Here is a 17,911-nt window from a genome sequence, read left to right as displayed (position 1 = left end):
GTGCGAGAAGAGGACAGCACAGAAGGAATAACTTTAAAAGGAGGAAATAAAATAAACATACGCACCAGAGAAACCAGGCGAAACAACCGGTAGGATGGAGGGGACACAGTGTGGGACGGAATCGCTGACACCGTTAGTGGGCGATTGTGAGCTGGTGCTGCAGCGATCTACCAGCTATGAGCCACCCATGTATCTCTACCCGGAGTTACTTCCCAAGGTTCCGGAAGGCACAGCACCCTTTTCTGTTGGTGATGCGGTGTCAGATGCGGTCGACGTGGAGGCGTCATCCCTTAACATAGCGGAGCTGTTTCATTTGTTTCCAGTGGGACCGAACGAGGAGATGGGGGGTTCCCAAGTGGGGGATGCAGATGGCACGGGATCGGCCACAGCTCCTGTGTCTCCTGCACCCATGACGACGCTGGCCGCACTGTTGGCTGCAGATCGCCTTCAGGTAGCTGGTCTCTCGGCGGAGATGTTGCAGCGAGGGAGGTTTTCCTCTGGATCCATCATAGAAGAACTGATGAAACTCAAAGACCGTGCGCAACTGAACGATACTGAGGCGAAGGCTCTCATGTCAAACCATTTTATTAACGTTCTCGCTTGGCGAACACTGATTGAAGTCAACAATCGGACTTTGACAGCCGTGCAGCGGGAACCCACGCCTGAATGGCGTCGCAGTCGCGTACGACCACGCGAAGAGGCAACAGAAGAGCTTGATATTGGTGCGCAGCAGCCCTCGGATGATCCATGGAGCACAAGTATTGATCTGAAACCTGGAGTCTTTGTCGCTGCTGCAGAACAAAATGTGGAAAAACGGATCGAGCTTATTGAGACACTGAGTGCCCTTTATCGCCGTCCATGGAGAACTTTGCAGTCACGTGGAATACAGACAGAACAGTTTACACCTGGCTTCATCAATGAAACAGCTCCCTATGTAGACCCTATCAAGCTTCCTGCTGCCATGCTGGATCCTGAGAAGGATCTTGGATGGAAACCCTCGGCTGTAGAGGAGGTTTCAGCTAGTTGCTGGGAATTGCGGCTGACTTCTTCCAGCACCACAGCCTCTGAAGTGATTCCGTTGCGAGGACGCTTCATGCACTTTGGGCGCAACGCTGGTGTCACAAGTGCCGCACATGGTACTGTGACAAACGTTCATGTCGGACTCTCCACCTATACAAACCACCCTGAATTTATCTCACCCCATCATTTTTCGCTAGCGGTCCTCTCAGCAGAGACTGCATGGAATTCTGGCGAGGCATGCGCTGCGGTGAAGCATGAGGCCGATGGGAATCTGGAAAATGGTACGGAGGGACATTCACTTTGGCTCATGAACTATGGGCGTAACGGCGTTCGCGTTGTTGGAAAACAATGGACGCTTGGAGGCATGGTCCGCCTGGAATCCGGATACATTCTTCAACCCACCGATGACATCCATATCTTGGTTTGTGGGGGCGGCGGCAACACAACAGAGGAGGTGTCGGGGGACGAGAAGGCGCCTACCTTCAGTCCCGAGATAAAGACTGAGGAATAAACTGGAGCTGCAGAGGAAGGAGTGCTTACAAGTTGCCTGTTTGAATCGTTCACGGTATTCTTCTGTTGAGAATGCAGGTGATGCATGGGCGGTTAGAATTTGCTCTGATTTATTGGTTTTTGGAGCCGCCGCTGCCTGTTTTTTTGTTTTTTTTTGTGGTTTTAGTTTTGTTTCTGCTGTGTTGCTCTCGCTTGTGTTCCTGTGAAATTTCTCACTTCTCTTAGGGCTTCTCTGGCACCAAAATCCGATGGGTGCACATGTCCCGCTTTCCTTTTCCTTATTGCTATTATTTGCTTTCCGTCCGTTGGCGTGCGTTCTGCCAGGGTCTACGAGGAAGTTAGATAACATGGGATTTTCTCTTGCCAACATTGCGCAGGCACTGCTTCTTTGTCTCAACGCCATGGCCATCTTGTCAGAGCGGCGATTCCTTGCGAAGTATGGTCTTGCCACGATGCCAATGACAGAGCAGGGCGGTGAGGCGGGGTATGTGCCTCAGTCATTTGGCGCCGGGGATGCCTTTGCGCGTGGGCGGCCGATCTCTCCTTTCAAGGCGCATCTCGCCTCCGTGCTGAGTAGTGTACGTATGCTATTACGGTTGCCGTTGATTCTTGTTAACACGGTGGTTATCATCTTTGCCCTTCTGTTTGGTTGAGTGAAGGTGGGGCGCGGTGGGGCATACACGCTCTCTCCCACTGCACCGCCCCCAGTTGAATTGTGAAAGATTTGTCTATCACTGGGCGTCTGATTTAGTTGTTTGAGCTTCGGTCGCTCACCTGGTCGCTCGTGTATGTCAACTCGCTTGAAGGAGGATCCTTCACCATCTTCTCTCGAGTGGGAACTTGGGGTCTGCCAATATCTCTGTGTGCGTGCGTGCGGGTGGATGCGGGTGGGTTTTATTCCTTTTTGCCTGCCTGCCTGTCTTTTTTTTTTTGATTTGATTTGTTTGTGACTTTTATTATCATTATTTTCCTGTTGTTTACCGAAGCATACAGATGCCGGCCGGAAGCTCTAGACTTCCTTCCATTAGCGTTAAGCCTCGCATGGGGAAACGCAAGGAGAAGGTCCAAATATGGAGCGCAGTTGCGCTGCAGCAACACTTTTCGCGTGGGGCGATGCTGAATAGTGTGCTTCCAACATTAGAGGAGGTGCCGCCGCCACTCCCTGGCGGCCGGCAGACGCTGGCACAGAAAATGGGGCTGGTTCCACTGCCGCCGCCTGCCCCTACCGAAGAGGAGTGGACGACAATTGAGGGAACTGCATTGCGCCGCAATGCTGCGATGCCGCTTGGAGCCAATGCTTGTTGCATCTGTCAGGAACCTTTTTACGCCACAATGGAGCAGGGGCAGGTGCTGCTACGCTGCTCACACGTCTTTCATGAGCAATGCTTTCGCCGCTTTGAGAAGCTTGCGAGGATGTCACGTGGCAAGTGGGATGCGATGCCGCTTTGCTGCCCTGTTTGCCGAAGCAGCCATTACCATAAGCGCATTTTCTACGCGGGTAAGGCAATGGCACAGCGGGCTGCAATAGTAAAGATTCAAGCCTTTTTTCGACGCGTTTTGGCACGAAAGGCGTACGTGAAACTGCGACTGGAGAGTGACAGCAAGTTTTCTGGCGAGTATGCCCGGGAGCGTCTTGCGCGGTTGTCTGACGCGTATGCCGCGTACGCTGAGAGTCGTGAACGGGAGCGTGCCAACATGCTAGACAACATCGAGCTTCGCCTACAGCGCGCGCTTGCGCAGTACACAACAAGAGAAGAGTGGAATGAGCTTCGTGAGCGGGCGGAGGCGGGAGGTGTTTTGGATTGCCCCATCTGTTTCGGCGTCATTGAGCGTAACCCGCATGCCCACGACGTTCAAAAGGACGTCACGGGGGAAGATGTTGTTGCGGCTTTTCGAAAAGAATACGATGCCCGCATGGCCCAGCGACGTGCCTCAGAAAGTAGAAAGAAAGGGCCACCGCAATTGACGGGGAAGCGTAGCAGTTGCGTCACTATAAAAGCCCCCCCGATGTCGACTCAGGCGCATCCAACCAGATCTGTAGCACGTCGTTCTCGGCAAGCAAATCCGCTGAGTACAGTCGGCAACACTTGTGAAGGATGTGGTCAGTCACCAGTAAAGGTCCCGGAGGGGTCGCGTTATGGTCTTTTATTGAGTTGTGGGCACTGCTTCCACGATACATGCCTCTCGGTGTTTGAGCGCTACACGGAGATGAGGGCGGTGGAGCACAGTGATGCCGCACTCATTCCTCGTTGTCCACTTTGCCGTTCGGCCTATGTGAAGATGGATTATTAGTCGTCTCCAACATACAAAGACGCGTTTTGGCGTTGCTTTTTCCTGCTTTCTGTATTGCGTGCGCCTCTGAGGCAATGTACGGTAGTTTGTACACCGAATGTGTTGTTTTTCTTTTATTTGGTGATATATATATTTTCCGTGGTTATTGTTTTTAGTGTTGCCGCACACGCGCCTTTTTTTTTTTTTTGGTTTGATGAGGCTGTCTTCTTGTGGCGTGCACATGGATGACTGCAGCAATGTGCACACATTCACATGCACACACGCCCTTTGATAGCTTCTTCGGTCCATCGATGTTCTCATTTCTTTTTCTTGTTGATTCATGACGGTGTGACAGGCATAGCGAAGGAGTAACACCATGTCGGGTGTGGACTACTCAAAGTGGGATAAGTTCTGCGACAGCGATGAATCCGACGGGGAGGATGAAGTGAAGGGAGGGAGGCCGTGCGTTACGCGGCTGCAGTACCCGTCACGTGTCACAGTTGGCCCGAATGGGGTTCACATGGAGACGCCACCTCCACTAGCAACGGCCTCCCCATTTGTAGACGGAAGTGTTGCAGCTGTTGCCCATAACACTGCAACTGCCGTCACAGCGATCACGAATCCTGCGTCGGGTGGGGAACTGTCTTTGCAGCAAAGCGCCCCGAAGGAAGTTAAGGACGACGACGAGGCTGAGGAGGATGCGATGATGTACTATAACCTGACGCGCAACGGCGGACGTGAGGGGCAGTCACACCTCTGGTCACAGACGCGGGACACAGCCTCAGTGAGTTTCATACTTCCCTCAATGAGTACGAAGGCGAAGGACATAGTGAACTTTCGTTTGTGCTCCGAGGAACAGCCGGACGGCAGCTCTGTGTGTGTCTTAACATTTAGTACGCGGGGTGTTGAGGCTGAACGCCGATACGTCTTTAGGTATCCTGTGAAGCTTGACAGCGACGTCGTGGAAGGGTGTTGGCAGCTGCACTCGCTTCCTAGCAGGTCTCTGCGACTCATGGTGGTGCAGCTCGTCAAGGAGCCCGTGGCGGTGGGAATGTCGCTGTGGTGGAACCGATGTTTTGTGACGGATCAGACGACCGTTGACACCCGGACACTCGCCGACAGGAGTAGCACAGAGGCCCTGCGGGGAGAACAATTCCAGCGGGTTTGGCAAGAGGCCCATGAAAAATTCAAGAAGCGAATAAAAGAACGGCATGACTGTTTGCCCGTTATTGAGGAGGAGTAAGAGGAAAATTGCGTGGGGTGAAGGGCGTTTCCTGCGGTGTATGTCCCCCCCCCCCTTTTTTTTTTTTTTCTTCCTTTTCGAGTGCGTGAGTGAATAAGGACGAGTCGAGAACTAAAAGGCCTAACAGAGGGCAGTGAAGGCAATTGTTTTTTTTTGCTCTTGTTTTTTTTTAAAAAAAAATTTATGTGTGCGTGTGTATCCTCCACGCCGCAGCCAACATGTTATTCCCGATGTGTGTGTGTGTGTTTCTTTCTTTTTTTCCCTTCTGCATCGCTCTTCCCCTGTCGTAGCCCCCTCGTGGACTTTAGGGAGGGGGGAGAGGCCATGTGGGCCACGGCGGCACCGATAGTCATCTCGCTCCATGTTGTCCGCGACAGGTGCGGCAACGTGGTTTCCATTGAACGAGTGGACTCAGTCAGGCCCCCCGGTAACTGCCCAGCGGTGGAAGCGACGACCTCTTCCAGAGGTGGTGTTGGCAGACGAACAAAGAAGTCGGCGCCGCGTCCAGTGTGGGTGAATCCCGTAATGTCCTGCAGTACACAAACAGCTGCTGCCTACTGCGTTCTCGATAGTGACAAGCAGCAGTCCAGGCACATTGAGGTGGTTCAGCCGTACCGGTCAGACACTAATACTGGTGTGTCGCAAACTGATGCGCCTAGCGACTGTAGAGAGGTTTCAAAATATGACATTAGTCGTAAAGCCTCGTTTATGCCGCAGACGGTGCCACCCTCGCCTTCGATTGCGAGCGTCACATCAGGTCTCTGGGCGGCACGTGAGGCGTATCCGCCACGCACCAAATCACTTGAAAGCAAGCTGGTGAATGGAAATGACACTACGGAGCCGGTTTCGGGCCCAATACAGCAACAGCCTCTCAGAGACGGCGTGCCTCCAGAGCGCTTCGAGGCCTCTGCTATACGCTGGTCGCATTCTCAACGGAGCAGCTTTGGAGTGCAGTGGAAGTCGCGGCTTCCATCTTTTGCCATAACAGAGACGTTGGAGTTGGCTGGTAATCAATCAGAAGAAGCGGAAAGCCAAGTACAAGCACCGCGTCGGGGAGAGTCTCTTCTACGTAATGCACAACAGTTGGATACGATTTTGGGAATATCCACCACTGCAGGGAGTGAAGAACACATTGTGCCATCCCAGTCCTTCAACCTGGAGAGTCAGCAGAGTGCATCTCATTCGCGCCACGCACTGTCGGAGGCAGCAACGTCTTCAATGCACGTGGTGGAGGCGCATTTTCCCTCCTCGGCAGTGCCCTTATCGCGATATCATCTTTCCACTGACGCGGGGCCGGATGGGGAGGTGTGCAGCACACCGGATTTTTTCCATATATTTTGTGGACCCGATGAGGAACACAAAGTTGTGGAAGTGAAGGAGAAAAACGGTGAAAACATCAAGGAGAAAGACGAAACACGGGCGCTCACTTTAGAAGCACATGAGCCGATGACGGCTGAAGTAACAGTGGATGAGACAGTTCAGGGGAGTAAGCTGTCATCGAGGCGAGACCTGAGAGCCTCATCAGTTGAGAGTTGCGCGCGGATTTCGCAGCAGGATGGAGAGGTTAATACCACGGCGGTGGACATGGTGGGCAATGAGCTTGACTACTACCACACCGCCATTGGGCAGCAACATCAGGTGCCTATTAACGCCATTCATGAATGCACACGCCACCATGAGAAACTTGTAGGCATCGTGAAAAAGTTGGTAAGGGAGGGAACTCCCATCAAGGAGGAGGATGTATCAGTGGTGGATGGCCTCGAAGCACTGGCGTCTGTTGCTGTATCATCATCCTTGTCGGCGGATGCTCAGGTAGCAGGCACCTTTATTGCTGCTCCTTCCGATGCACAACGTTGCGGCAGCTGTAAGGGTGCAGCTGAGGCGGGTGAGGGTGACACGGAGCAGCACCTTTCCAGTGTAGGTATCCGTAGCCAGGGCAGTGAACTAGATGAGGCCATAGGAGAGGACGCAGCACCGCCTCCTACTTTATTGTGGCAGCGGCGTCCGCTCCCTGTTTATGACGCCTCTCTCGCACGTGGTTTGTCGCAGTATTTTGCCAAGAAGCTGAACCAAATGCGGGTGGGTGACAGCTTGGAAGTGACCCACAGTGATCCTGTTCACTTGGGCAGCAGCACAGTCTTTGCCCCTCCTCGGCTGAATCTGTTTCCTTTTTTTTCAAATACACCGCCTTCTACGTCTGCTTCTGCTTCTATTCCTCCACCTCCACACCCTCTTTCTCCTCCCCAGTACCGTGAAGAAGGATCGGGGGCGTTGCTTTCTTTTTATGAACTTCGAGATGCCTATTATCGTGCAAGAAGACAGTATATATTGAATAGTGAAACATGATAAAACCAATAATAAAACAAGGGCAGAGCTTTGCCTTCGGAGATGAAAGTGGATGGAGATGCTGTCGCCTTTCCTTATCGGTTTATGGTATTATTATTATTACTTGTTTTTGTTTGTATTTGATGTTTGTCCGGCTGCAGCAGGATGATTTTCTCTCGCTGGGCAGTACCAGAGAACAGGGCCTGATTTTCAGTCGATAGCAGAGACACGTTACTGTCGCTCTTTTTTTCTTTTTTTTCTTTTTTTTTTGGCTGGAGTACAAAACCCCCGCTGGACAGTCCAAACAGTACATCGGCAGAACTCCGTGCATCCGTGTTGGCTTCTGCCTGGCCCAAGGGCGTGACAAAGCAAAACGTACGGCTCTGTCAGACGGACTTGTCCCCAGGGTTACTTCACTCATGCATGATTGTTAACGTTTTCCGTGATTGCTGCGTTGTGGCACTTGCTGCGATGTCGATTGTGACCCCTCTTGTAGGAACTGTGGCTCACTCCTTCACTTGGAAGCCGGTGCAAAGCTGTCAGATGATTCCTCTTATGAGTCTGACAGCAGCATGCTTGGTCGTTTGCTTAGGGTGCTCATCATGGTGTCGCACTGTAAACGGTACAGGGAGATTGAGGGAGGGTAGTTTGGTCGAGCTGGACACTTCAGCCTGCACTCGGGGTTTTCATTGTCTTTTGTCAGCCCGTGTGTTTGTCCGTTAATGGTCGTCCCCACGTGGAACACCGGACACCGCTAGCACGTCCTGATGCGGATTTTTTTTGTTATTGCCATTGTTCTGCCGCCAGTTTACGGTGTTTTTGTTGTTTGTGAAGAATCAAAAGGAAACGGAGGGACAAAAAACAAACAAACAAACTTGAGGAGAAGCGAAGGAGCAGCGCTGATGCTGTGAAGAGTGTGTGTAATGTGTGTGTGTGCATAGTTCTGTTTTCTTTTTTCACATCGTTTCATCTGCCAGTAGTGGTTGTAGGGGTTTTGTTTATTTTATTTCTTATATATATATATATATATATATATATATTCCCTACAATACTTGGGCGGAGGATGAGTGCTGACCGCATCCTATCGGGGAGCGGTGGCACTCCGTCGTTAGAGCTTCAGATTGACGGGGCGCCACTTGCCGGCATCCTCGTTGACATGATGCGACTGATACGCTCTCAGCAGGATGAGTTGGCGGCTCTGCGCCGCAACGCGGAGGAGGGGATTTGCCGTGGAGAGTGTAGTTTGAAGCAGCACGAGGAGGTGTTAAGTAGGCTCTCCGAGGATGTGCAGCTGCATGTGCGCCCCATCCACCACCACGCTCAACCGCCCATGCCAACCATGGCGGATGCCGTGGCTAATGTGGAGTGTCGGCTGGGGCGGATTGAGCGAGCAAGGAAGCTTGAGCTCGCCGCGCGGCTCAGGGAGGTGACGGCGAAGAACTTTACGGCCACGTTCTACAACCAGTGGCTTCAGCACCGAACGAGACGAGTCGCCAGCTATTCGCTATTAGTGCAGACGAAGAAGAACGTGTGGCAACGATACATGCGGCGGTGGTTCCGCTATCTTTCATTCCGGATGAGGCAGTTGGCTCGGCGGCGCCACTTCACAGGACTTATCGCGGCTCAGGAGCGGCGCTTGATGCGCAGGTATTGGTGCCAGTGGACTCAGTTGGCGGCGTCCAAGTTGCAAACGCGCGTACATTGGCGGATCTCCTCCCACAACGCCGCCGAAATGATGCTTCATCTCACCTGCCGTTCAATTGCGCGACGCTACCTGCGTGCCTGGGTGCAATTTTCAGAGGCCACTAGGAATGCAAAGAACCGGGCAACTGCGGCACTCCTTTTGGAGCAAAAAGCAGCTAGACTCCTGGCAGAGCGCTATATTCAGAAGTGGCTTGACGCCCATCGCTGGCGCCAACTCTTCGTCATGCGTTTAAAGAAGTTAGATGCGTTGCGAGTGAAGACATGCCGCAACCTGGTCCGCTCCCACTTTAGGACGTGGCACGCTATTATTCAACATCGGCGTGAACGGTATCGTACTCTCCGCCTCATTCCACATTTACATCACACCAGCCTTGCTGCGCTGGCGCGACGGTACTTTTCTCGTCTCTACGCCTTTCGACTTGTGCGCCGTGAGGCGCGCGTGGTAGAAGCGTTGGAGCAACGACTGCAAACACTCAGTGAAAGGGCTGACGGCCTTCAGCGGCAACTGGACATGGGATTACATACATTGTCGCACACCAACAGTGTTCTTGCCCGGGTCGTGGATACAGTCATGATTTCCAGGGAGCCGCGCGCCGCTCTGCATACGCTGCTACAAGATGAGACGATTCTGAATTTCATGGCAGTACCCTCGGTGGGAGAAACACAGAACCATCAGGAGGCATCGTCCTCCCCGGTCACTGCGCAGCCTCACTGCTACGGGGACTCGGCACCCGCAGCAGGGCCGGAGCGGCAATCGAAGGATGAGCATCATTGCAGCAGTGCAAGCGAGGTGCTTGAGAGCCTGCGTGCCCGTCTGGAAAATACGTACAAAGTGGCTAGGAACGAAGCGTAGGAAAGAGCCTGAGTTTATCTCTCTTTATCTTTTACTTTATGCCGTAGGGTATAAATGGATTTACTTTCTCTTTAGTTGGGTCTCGGATCTGTTATGGCTGCCACGTCTTTCGGCTGCACTTTTATTATTATTGTTGTTTTTCTTTTTTCCTTAGTTGTTGTGAAGCTGGGGGGGGGGGGGGAGTGACGTTACCACGCATGCAGGTGTCCATTGCGTCAATCTCATTACGCGATATGTCCCACTACTTTAGCAGCGTGCTGCTCAACGTGCTGTCTTGATAGACGCCACAGCACCTTGGTCCTCTCTCATCCTCGCTGGCTCTCACCCCTCCGTTTTTTTTTCTTTTTGTTTTCTTAATTATTATTGATTTTACATCCCCTTCGCCTTGCTTACCTTCTTTATCCTTGTCTGTCTTGTTGAGCTGTTGTGAAAACACAAAACGTGGGGAAAAATTCGAGGTCAAGGGTGCGATGTCGCTGACGGCGGAGTTGTTTGGATTATCCGCCCCGTCCTCGACGGCGGCGGGGGTGACGCATGCAAGCGGCGCCCCCAACGCAACTTCCGTTTCGTTTGAACCGGCAAATAAGGCAGCCTTTGATATTTTTGTCTTGGCACCTCAGGTGAAAAAAGCTACTCGTAAGGAGAAGCAACGTCTTCGTTTGCAGGAAATGGGCACAGGCAAAAAGGGCACACAAAAACCTGATGGCTCGAAGGAAAGAGATACGGATAACGATGTCTTCAAGACGGTGCTACTCACCGAGGATGTCAAGGAGGGCGTTGCCGCAGTAAAACAAAGGAAATCGTTCAAAAAGCATTTACGTCATGCACTCCATGAAAACAAGGAGGAGGATGGCCGCACAGTGTTTGTTGGGAATCTTGTGAATGACGTTAAACGGCGGACAATAGAAAAGGTTTTTAAGAATTGTGGGGCAATTGAATGCGTCCGAGTTCGGGCACAGGCTGTGGAGCGCGGGGAAGAGGAAGGTTTTAGCAAGGACAGGCGTCAGAAGAGCGTGGGCCGCGCCATACGTGTGCTACGTGGAGAGATCAAGAAGGGTGACCAGTACAGTGCGGTGGCGTATGTCCTATTTAAGGATGCAGCGTCAGTGACGAAGGCGTTGGAACAGAATGGCATAATCGTGGATGGACGTCACATTGTGGTTACTGCAATGGACGCCGAGAGCCGGGCCTACGCGCCGGAGACGTCTGTATTCATAGGCAATATTGCCTATGACACCAATGAGGAAATGGTGTGGAATTTCTTTCAGGAGAAGGGGGTGGGAGGTGTAAGACGTGTTCGCCTGATCCGGGATCGTGACACAGGCAGCTGCAAGGGGTTTGGCTACGTTGAGTTTCATACGCCTGCCTCCGTGTCGCGAGCCATTGCCGTCCGTGGCACTCTGTTGAACGGTCGGGAGGTTCGAATTGTCCACGTGCAGAAGTCGAAAGCCGTGACTGCGACGAAGGCAAGCCGGCGGGAGAAGCGGAAGAAGGAGGAGCAGGTAACAGCCAACCGTGGCCACAGCGACGGGGGGAAAAACAAAAGGGTGCGTACGGAGGAAAAAGGGACGAAGCGACAGGCCAACGCAGAGGGAGAGTTTGCGTGGATGGGCGTCGTGACAAACCCGCGCAAGAAAATACCGAAGGACCTGCGGCCGTTAGTAGAGGGCAAACGAAGCCGCCCACCCTCAGGACCGCGAGCCCCGGTGAAGCGAAAAATGCGCAACCCGGAGAAATAGCGGCATTCATCTGAGCGTCTCGCTCTCGCCTGGGAGGAGGAAAAAGAAAAAGGGGTAGTGAGAACTAATCGTGTAAAACCCCGCGTAAGGGTGTATTAGTGCAGATATACAGGCAATAGGCGGGAAACCAAGAAGAGAAGGAAAATGAGATGGACCACATATCTCTTTCTCTTTCTGTCTCGTTAATATAAACGAACAACACTACAACAAACCAACCAAAACAAATCAGAGGCAATGTGCGCCTTGCTCGTTATTTGTGAGAGAGGGGGCACAGGCAAAAGTAATAATTTTGTTTTGGTTTCCTCTTTTTTTTTTTCCTCTCACTCTCTCTCTCTCTTCCTCTCCTCCTTTCGAGAATGGGCTTTGTTGGGGATTTAGCTGCAAGGGAGATGTGGTGCAGGTGGGTTACTTTGACAGGTGTTGTCGTCGGCATCTCTGGCGTGGTTTTGGTTTCACGTATGTGGAAGTCACGCCATTGTGCCGACTTTCAGGATGCCACTTTTGCTGCCAGGTATGCGGCAGTTCTGGGAAAGCAGGATGAACTGCCCGGGGAACAGCCTGACGAAGACGCAAAAGTATTGGTGCTCTACGGCAGTACGTCTGGTAACGCCGAGGGTTACGCCAAAAGCCTTGTGGCGGACCTGAAGGACCGCAGTGTCGCGGCTGCACGTGTAGACCCCTCCTCTTGGGGTTACCTCGACCAGTGCAAGTTGCAGCCCTACCACCAACAACGCCTTTTCACGTCGGGTGCGAAGGGGGGATCACCCATTCTTGTTTTTGTAGTCTCAACCACGGGAGAGGGTGAACTTCCGGCGAATTTTATTTGTCTCTACTCTGAAATGCAATCGGTCTTGGAAGAGGCATCTAGGAGCGGCACAAAACCTTTTGAGGGTTTAATGTACGCTGTATTTGCCCTGGGCGACAGTTCCTACAAGTACTACTGTCGAGGAGGAGTGCAGGTGAGGCAGCTCCTGAAGACGGGTGGTGGAACGGAAATTTTGCCTGCTGGCTTTGGGGATGCACGTAATCCGCTCCAGGACGACGTCTTTGATGCATGGGAAGAAGCTCTCATGGAGGCGTTGGAAGAGCAATGCGGAGTGACACTGACAGCCGGCTCGAACGTTCCGCCCGAGCCGCAGTTAGTATTTCGGTTTACGCCTGATAAGCCCTTCAGTGCCTTGCCCTATCCGTCTCCACTATCTCTTTTGGAGCCATCCATGCAGTACCCAGCTCAATTTAAGGTGGAGGCCAAGACGTCACGTAGCAAGCGGCGTGAGGATGGCTCTTACATCCTGCACTTGGTTGTGAATATAGAGGGGTACACAACGAGTTATCAGGCCGGAGACCATCTTGGTATCTACCCCATTAATCCACCTGATGTGGTGGAGGCGTATCGACGACTACTAAAAATCACAGAGGAAGACTGGGTAAAACCAGTAGAGCTTTGCACGGATGCCAACGTACGCGCGCGGGCTTCATTAAAAAACTCGTTTCCTGCACGTGTTGCCTTAGGGACCGTGTTTGAGCGCTACTTCGACTTGTGTAGCAGGCCTCGTAAATCGCTGCTGCGAGTTTTAGCGAGCTATTGTTCGGACTCGGAAGAGAAGTCTCGCCTCATGGAATTATTGCATCGAGGCGTAAGGGCAAATGGCGAGGATGGAGCACAAAACATCCCGGCATCATTGCCAACGCCATCCCTTACTTTTGCATCCACATCCGCCTCCTCATTCTCCCCTCATTACCGTACTGTGCTGGATTATTTGAAAATGTTTCCCAGTTGCTGCTGTATACCGCTTGGACACCTTTTGGAGCTTATGCCACGGATGCAGCCACGCTTTTATTCGATTGCGTCAGACATGCTGACACATCCCACCACAGTGGAGGCGTTTGTCCGTGTCATTCCTGATGGATTGAACTCGCGCTACCTCGAACGCATCGCTGTCGGGGAAAAGATTACGGCGTTTATCCGCAAGTCTACATTTCACCTTCCTGTAAAATGCGGCGGGCGGCCAATACTGATGATTGGTGTTGGCACCGGCATTGCGCCCATGGTGGGGTTCTGTTACCGGCGAGAGGCCTTACTGAAGAAGCAGCCGTCCGTTGCATGTGGGCCGATGATTCTTTTCTTTGGGGCGCAGAGACGTGCGACGGAGTATTTTGTGAAGCTGGAGCTGGAGCGCTGGTGCCTCCATGGTGAGGGAAAAATTCGTGCCGCTGACGTGCCCCCACCCTCGTTAGTTCATCTGCTTGATTTGGCGTTTAGTCGCGATCAACCCGAAAAGTATCACGTGACCCATCTTATTGAGAAGCACAAGGAGTACCTCGCGCAACTGCTCACCTTGACGGCGAAGGACGGCTGTCTCGTTTACCTCTCAGGCGATGCCGCCCACGTGGCACAAAGCGTGGACCAAGCCTTGGTGAAGCTCCTGCAGGGCACTGGCATGACGCGGCGTGCAGCAGCAGAGTTTTTGGAAAAAATGGAGCAGGAACGTAGGTACATGAAGGACGTGTACTGAGCATGTACGCATTCAGTTGCTTTGACAGGCAATTTTAAATGGAAAGAAACAACGACAACAACAACAACAACAACAACAAAGGGGGAACACTGTGGGGGAGGAGTTGTCTCATGCCCCTCGTCGCTGCATTAAAAGGGACCACACATGAAGAGGGTAAGGAGCTCGATTGGGTTTTTCACTCACACACACACACACACACACACACACACACACTTTCTTGTGTGTGTGTTTTTTTTTGTTTGGGCCTGTTGATCTATTTTACTCCTTTCGGTTTGTTACCCTTTTTTATTATTATTTTCCGTCAGCCACGCCCGGGGCCAAGTGGGGAGAAGGATCAATTAAAAAAAAAAAGAAAGAAAGAAAAATAAAGGTGAAAAGCACGGGGAGCTGAATTAATTGCAGGCATTTGAGGCAGTTATGAGTGTTGATGAGATTGACGCCTTTCGCGCCGAGCTTCTTCGGCAAAAGATAATTTTTGAGGCGGAACTTCGCCGGCAGAGGGAGACCTTCGAGGAGCGGCTCTCGCGGATGGCGCAGGAGTTGGCCGATAGAGAAGCCGACTGCCGCAACCTCCAAGCCGTGGTGACGATTTTAGGGAAAAAAATGGAGTCCTTGGCGGACAGGCGCGCCGCAACGCCGCACCGCCGTCCCTCCCCGGCCAGACCGGCGTCCTGCGCCGTCGCACAGGGGGAGCAGGCGGTGCCATTGCGGACAACGAGCCCCTCCACACGGCGAACGTCTCCGTTCCGACGCAACAGCAACTCCTCCGCTCCCGCCCCCGGGGGAAGCCTCTCGGCCTTCCGTGCGCCAAGCCTCAGCAGCATAAAAAGCTGCCAGAGCAGTCCGGCACGCGCCGCCAACGGTCGACGACCGAGACTTGGGAATGACGACGCGGCTGAGCAGCACCTCCTCTGTAGAGGCATTAGCGGCACACGTTTGCAGAAATTGCGGCCAGCGGAAGCTTGATGGCGGGAGTTGCGCGGCTGGGAGTGGTAGCCAATGAGGTTGGTATTTGAGAGGCTTTTGTTGGTAGCCCGCGCTTGTTGCTATACTTTGCTTGTTTGTTTTCTCTGGTGGGAGATGGGTCCTTTTTTGTTTTGTTTTGTTTAGTGATGCCTTTTTTTTCTTGTTCGGTGTGTTGCGGGTTTCCACCCGAGTAATGCGCGTTGGGCGGGACGAAGCAAAGTGGAAGGGGATAGGTTGCGATGCGGGTCGTTCAGCCACGGTTGTGTAAATACGCTTTTCGACTTTCGTAGAGTTTCGTTTTTGTTCCGAAAAAAAATTTCCCATTCGTAGATTAGAAGCAGATAACGAGGTGCAGTCCTTCTGCTGAAGGGGTCAGCACAGTAGGGCACAGAAGCAAAAAAAAAAAAAGTGACTCAATTTGGACGTCTGAAGTAAATGAAAATAAAGAAAGCAAAGTGGGACACGTTGCGGAGGATCACTGATTAGAGTTCTACCGCCAAGTCTGTTTGCATGTATGTGTGTGTGTGTGTGTGTGTGTGTGGACCAGGCCATCACTAATGAGGCGTACTGATGTGGTCTTGTTATTTTTTTTTCTTTGGGCTGTCCTTTCTTTGTTGTTTTTGTTCACTGCTGCACGACTTACCGCCGCTTTTGTATTTACAGGCAGACACCTTGTATTTCCAGCCAACCATTTTGTGTGTATGCGTACCCCATGGTACACGTGTAGAGAGAGAGTCTTGTGCAGCGAGTGGTTGTGTGTGTCTCACGCCGTGCCGCATACGTGGTATGGATGCATAGAGGGATGGAGCTACTTCCCCCGTTGATTTCTTAAAGTTGGACAGCTCAAAATAAGGAGGGAGGGATGGCAGTTGGCAATGACAAGGAGCAGCCACCGACGTTAGATGAACGCACGATGCAGAATATGCGAATTGCAGAAAAGATTGGTGCCAAAACTTTTGAAGAGAATACAACCATTTTGCGGCGCGTGGCATGGCGAGGGGCACGTGCCTTCGTTGTCTGTGGCATTGGTATGGCTGCCTTTGCCTACGCGATGCGGCGGCGACGGCAGCAGCTTCAACAGGAAGAGCTGCGTAAACGGGGGCGACTTGAAGAGGATTCAACGGCACGGTATCTGGAGGAGATGCGGGGGCTAGGGTTTGATGTCGACGCGCTTGAGGAGGAATTGGAGGCGGGGCGAAGGGCGGGAAAAGTAAACTGACTCTTTACCCTTTTGGGTCGAGGCAGAACGAAACCCCCACCTTCCCCCCGCAACAACAAAATGAAGGGAAAGAGGGAATACGCATGACGAATTCCTGAGCACTCCTTTGTACCGTTAAAAGTGCGGTTGCGTTGAGGCGGGCGGGGGGAGCTCATTTGTCTCTCTTCCTGAAACAAACTTGGAAAAAGTAAAAACAAACAAACAAACAAACAATACTTGCGTAGCAATCTTCTTTATCCATTTGTTTTCTCCATTTCCTTTTTTTCCCTGTGCATTTGCACAGCGTGAAGAGGAAGCAGTGAGTCTGCCTATGGCATCCAGTTTGGTGGAGCACGATGGCAACCTTTCGACCGCGCACGAGGCGTATTTTCGCCAGCAGCCACATAAGCAAGAGGGTGACTGCCAAAAGACCTCAGGTGAAGTGTATTTTCCGTTTATGTCGGGGCACCAGCACCAGCAACAACAGCAACCACCCCAGCTGTTTCGTGCAAATGGGGCGAAACGTGTCATTGGGCGCTCGCGATTGATTTGCTGCTGTGTTCTTTCTCGTGATGGGGTTAATAGTATCTGCATCATTGTGATCCTGCTGGCGGGAGTCGCTGTCTTTATGTTTGGTGTCGTCCCACGTGGGGAAGTTTACTCGTACGTCGTTGTTTCTGTCCTCACTGCAGCCGCCATCGCCTGCTTAGTTATGTCTGTGGCGGTGGACCCTGGTATCTTGCTGCCGCTCCCCCCCGATCCGACCCGGCAGCCTGAGACCGTCATTGTGAATGGAAAGGAGGTGCTTTGCAAAGTTTGCCCTACCTGTCACATTCTGCGCCCCCCGCGAAGCACCCACTGCCAGTTTTGCGACTATTGTGTGGAGGAATTCGATCATCACTGCGGGGTGGTGGGGAGCTGCGTCGCCAAACGAACCTTTCGGTTCTTTGGGGGATTTTTTGTTTTCACGGCCTTTCTCACCCTCTACATTGGTATTCGCACTCTCGTTGTTCTTAGTACCTGCAATTGCGACTGGGCTGCTGGACAGGGGCGCTGGGAGCTAGGAGCCGCCGTCCTGTCAATGATCGCCTCTGGCGTGGGTAGCTGCACTGTGATACCGTTTGCATTTTACTACATTTATCTTGGCTGCATGAACTCCACGCAGAAAGAAGCCGCCCGCTTCTCCCTTGGGTTTTGTGAGGTTAACCATGATTACCATCAAGGGTGCTGGCGCAACTTTTTTGGCCGTTATTTTGGTCCTCTCGGAAAGAGCCGTATTACGGCGGAAAACGCAAACCTTTACGTATAGAATGAACGGGCGGAAGAAGGCCTCGTCCGTGCTGCGTCGCTCTCACCCCCCCCCCCCCCACCGCACACACACACACGCACACACACACGTACGAGCGTGTGAGGAGCTGGGGTCTCCACAACGAGAGGGCGGAAGGCCTTGGGCACAAAAAGAGTACGCACGCAATGGACAACCAGGCTGGTAGAACTTTTCTAATATAGCTTTGCTGGCTTTCGGTGACTTTTTTAAGCACGCCCCCCCCCCCCCTCTTCCCCTCC

The 17,911-nt window shown here is 52.5% G+C and overlaps 12 protein-coding genes across 12 annotated transcripts, besides 14 other annotated features; all 12 read left to right on the top strand.

Annotated features, from left to right (window-relative positions):
• Window positions 1-94: 94 nt before the first annotated feature.
• Window positions 95-1,531, top strand: TraAM80_05786 (uncharacterized protein; the record flags this gene model as incomplete). Its single annotated transcript, XM_029382653.1, has 1 exon — window positions 95-1,531. One exon carries the CDS (start codon window positions 95-97, stop codon window positions 1,529-1,531), a length of 1,437 nt encoding a protein of 478 aa, XP_029237664.1.
• Window positions 1,532-1,669: 138 nt separating this feature from the next.
• Window positions 1,670-1,714: a microsatellite.
• A 163-nt stretch (window positions 1,715-1,877) lies between these two features.
• On the top strand, window positions 1,878-2,183 carry TraAM80_05785 (uncharacterized protein; the record flags this gene model as incomplete). The annotated part of the gene is made up of 1 exon (XM_029382652.1): window positions 1,878-2,183. One exon carries the CDS (start codon window positions 1,878-1,880, stop codon window positions 2,181-2,183), a length of 306 nt encoding a protein of 101 aa, XP_029237663.1.
• Window positions 2,184-2,459: 276 nt separating this feature from the next.
• Window positions 2,460-2,488: a microsatellite.
• A 35-nt stretch (window positions 2,489-2,523) lies between these two features.
• On the top strand, window positions 2,524-3,822 carry TraAM80_05784 (RING finger protein 32; the record flags this gene model as incomplete). The annotated part of the gene is made up of 1 exon (XM_029382651.1): window positions 2,524-3,822. The coding sequence occupies one exon, from the start codon at window positions 2,524-2,526 to the stop codon at window positions 3,820-3,822; it is 1,299 nt and encodes a 432-aa protein (XP_029237662.1).
• Window positions 3,823-4,177: 355 nt separating this feature from the next.
• Window positions 4,178-5,044, top strand: TraAM80_05783 (Low complexity protein; the record flags this gene model as incomplete). Its single annotated transcript, XM_029382650.1, has 1 exon — window positions 4,178-5,044. One exon carries the CDS (start codon window positions 4,178-4,180, stop codon window positions 5,042-5,044), a length of 867 nt encoding a protein of 288 aa, XP_029237661.1.
• Window positions 5,045-5,368: 324 nt separating this feature from the next.
• Window positions 5,369-7,390, top strand: TraAM80_05782 (uncharacterized protein; the record flags this gene model as incomplete). Its single annotated transcript, XM_029382649.1, has 1 exon — window positions 5,369-7,390. One exon carries the CDS (start codon window positions 5,369-5,371, stop codon window positions 7,388-7,390), a length of 2,022 nt encoding a protein of 673 aa, XP_029237660.1.
• Window positions 7,391-7,612: 222 nt separating this feature from the next.
• Window positions 7,613-7,639: a microsatellite.
• A 153-nt stretch (window positions 7,640-7,792) lies between these two features.
• Window positions 7,793-8,092, top strand: TraAM80_05781 (uncharacterized protein; the record flags this gene model as incomplete). Its single annotated transcript, XM_029382648.1, has 1 exon — window positions 7,793-8,092. The coding sequence occupies one exon, from the start codon at window positions 7,793-7,795 to the stop codon at window positions 8,090-8,092; it is 300 nt and encodes a 99-aa protein (XP_029237659.1).
• A 131-nt stretch (window positions 8,093-8,223) lies between these two features.
• Window positions 8,224-8,244: a microsatellite.
• A 136-nt stretch (window positions 8,245-8,380) lies between these two features.
• Window positions 8,381-8,409: a microsatellite.
• Window positions 8,410-8,432: 23 nt separating this feature from the next.
• Window positions 8,433-9,926, top strand: TraAM80_05780 (uncharacterized protein; the record flags this gene model as incomplete). The annotated part of the gene is made up of 1 exon (XM_029382647.1): window positions 8,433-9,926. The coding sequence occupies one exon, from the start codon at window positions 8,433-8,435 to the stop codon at window positions 9,924-9,926; it is 1,494 nt and encodes a 497-aa protein (XP_029237658.1).
• A 332-nt stretch (window positions 9,927-10,258) lies between these two features.
• Window positions 10,259-10,297: a sequence feature (A-rich).
• Window positions 10,298-10,396: 99 nt separating this feature from the next.
• On the top strand, window positions 10,397-11,665 carry TraAM80_05779 (putative RNA binding protein; the record flags this gene model as incomplete). The annotated part of the gene is made up of 1 exon (XM_029382646.1): window positions 10,397-11,665. The coding sequence occupies one exon, from the start codon at window positions 10,397-10,399 to the stop codon at window positions 11,663-11,665; it is 1,269 nt and encodes a 422-aa protein (XP_029237657.1).
• Window positions 11,666-11,982: 317 nt separating this feature from the next.
• Window positions 11,983-12,012: a microsatellite.
• Window positions 12,013-12,021: 9 nt separating this feature from the next.
• Window positions 12,022-14,181, top strand: TraAM80_05778 (NADPH cytochrome P450 reductase B; the record flags this gene model as incomplete). Its single annotated transcript, XM_029382645.1, has 1 exon — window positions 12,022-14,181. One exon carries the CDS (start codon window positions 12,022-12,024, stop codon window positions 14,179-14,181), a length of 2,160 nt encoding a protein of 719 aa, XP_029237656.1.
• A 47-nt stretch (window positions 14,182-14,228) lies between these two features.
• Window positions 14,229-14,260: a microsatellite.
• Window positions 14,261-14,361: 101 nt separating this feature from the next.
• Window positions 14,362-14,394: a microsatellite.
• A 127-nt stretch (window positions 14,395-14,521) lies between these two features.
• Window positions 14,522-14,550: a microsatellite.
• Window positions 14,551-14,598: 48 nt separating this feature from the next.
• Window positions 14,599-15,147, top strand: TraAM80_05777 (uncharacterized protein; the record flags this gene model as incomplete). Its single annotated transcript, XM_029382644.1, has 1 exon — window positions 14,599-15,147. The coding sequence occupies one exon, from the start codon at window positions 14,599-14,601 to the stop codon at window positions 15,145-15,147; it is 549 nt and encodes a 182-aa protein (XP_029237655.1).
• A 124-nt stretch (window positions 15,148-15,271) lies between these two features.
• Window positions 15,272-15,312: a microsatellite.
• A 350-nt stretch (window positions 15,313-15,662) lies between these two features.
• Window positions 15,663-15,688: a microsatellite.
• A 321-nt stretch (window positions 15,689-16,009) lies between these two features.
• TraAM80_05776 (uncharacterized protein) lies at window positions 16,010-16,366 on the top strand (the record flags this gene model as incomplete). Its single annotated transcript, XM_029382643.1, has 1 exon — window positions 16,010-16,366. One exon carries the CDS (start codon window positions 16,010-16,012, stop codon window positions 16,364-16,366), a length of 357 nt encoding a protein of 118 aa, XP_029237654.1.
• A 191-nt stretch (window positions 16,367-16,557) lies between these two features.
• Window positions 16,558-16,579: a microsatellite.
• A 97-nt stretch (window positions 16,580-16,676) lies between these two features.
• On the top strand, window positions 16,677-17,654 carry TraAM80_05775 (DHHC-type zinc finger family protein; the record flags this gene model as incomplete). The annotated part of the gene is made up of 1 exon (XM_029382642.1): window positions 16,677-17,654. One exon carries the CDS (start codon window positions 16,677-16,679, stop codon window positions 17,652-17,654), a length of 978 nt encoding a protein of 325 aa, XP_029237653.1.
• A 63-nt stretch (window positions 17,655-17,717) lies between these two features.
• Window positions 17,718-17,742: a microsatellite.
• Window positions 17,743-17,911: the final 169 nt, after the last annotated feature.

Source organism: Trypanosoma rangeli (genome assembly GCF_003719475.1).
Source record: "Trypanosoma rangeli strain AM80 chromosome Unknown Tra_15.4_contig_00196, whole genome shotgun sequence".
Lineage (NCBI taxonomy): Eukaryota > Euglenozoa > Kinetoplastea > Trypanosomatida > Trypanosomatidae > Trypanosoma > Trypanosoma rangeli.
Note: the sequence above shows the minus strand (reverse complement) of the source record. Positions and strands in the feature narration are given on the sequence as shown.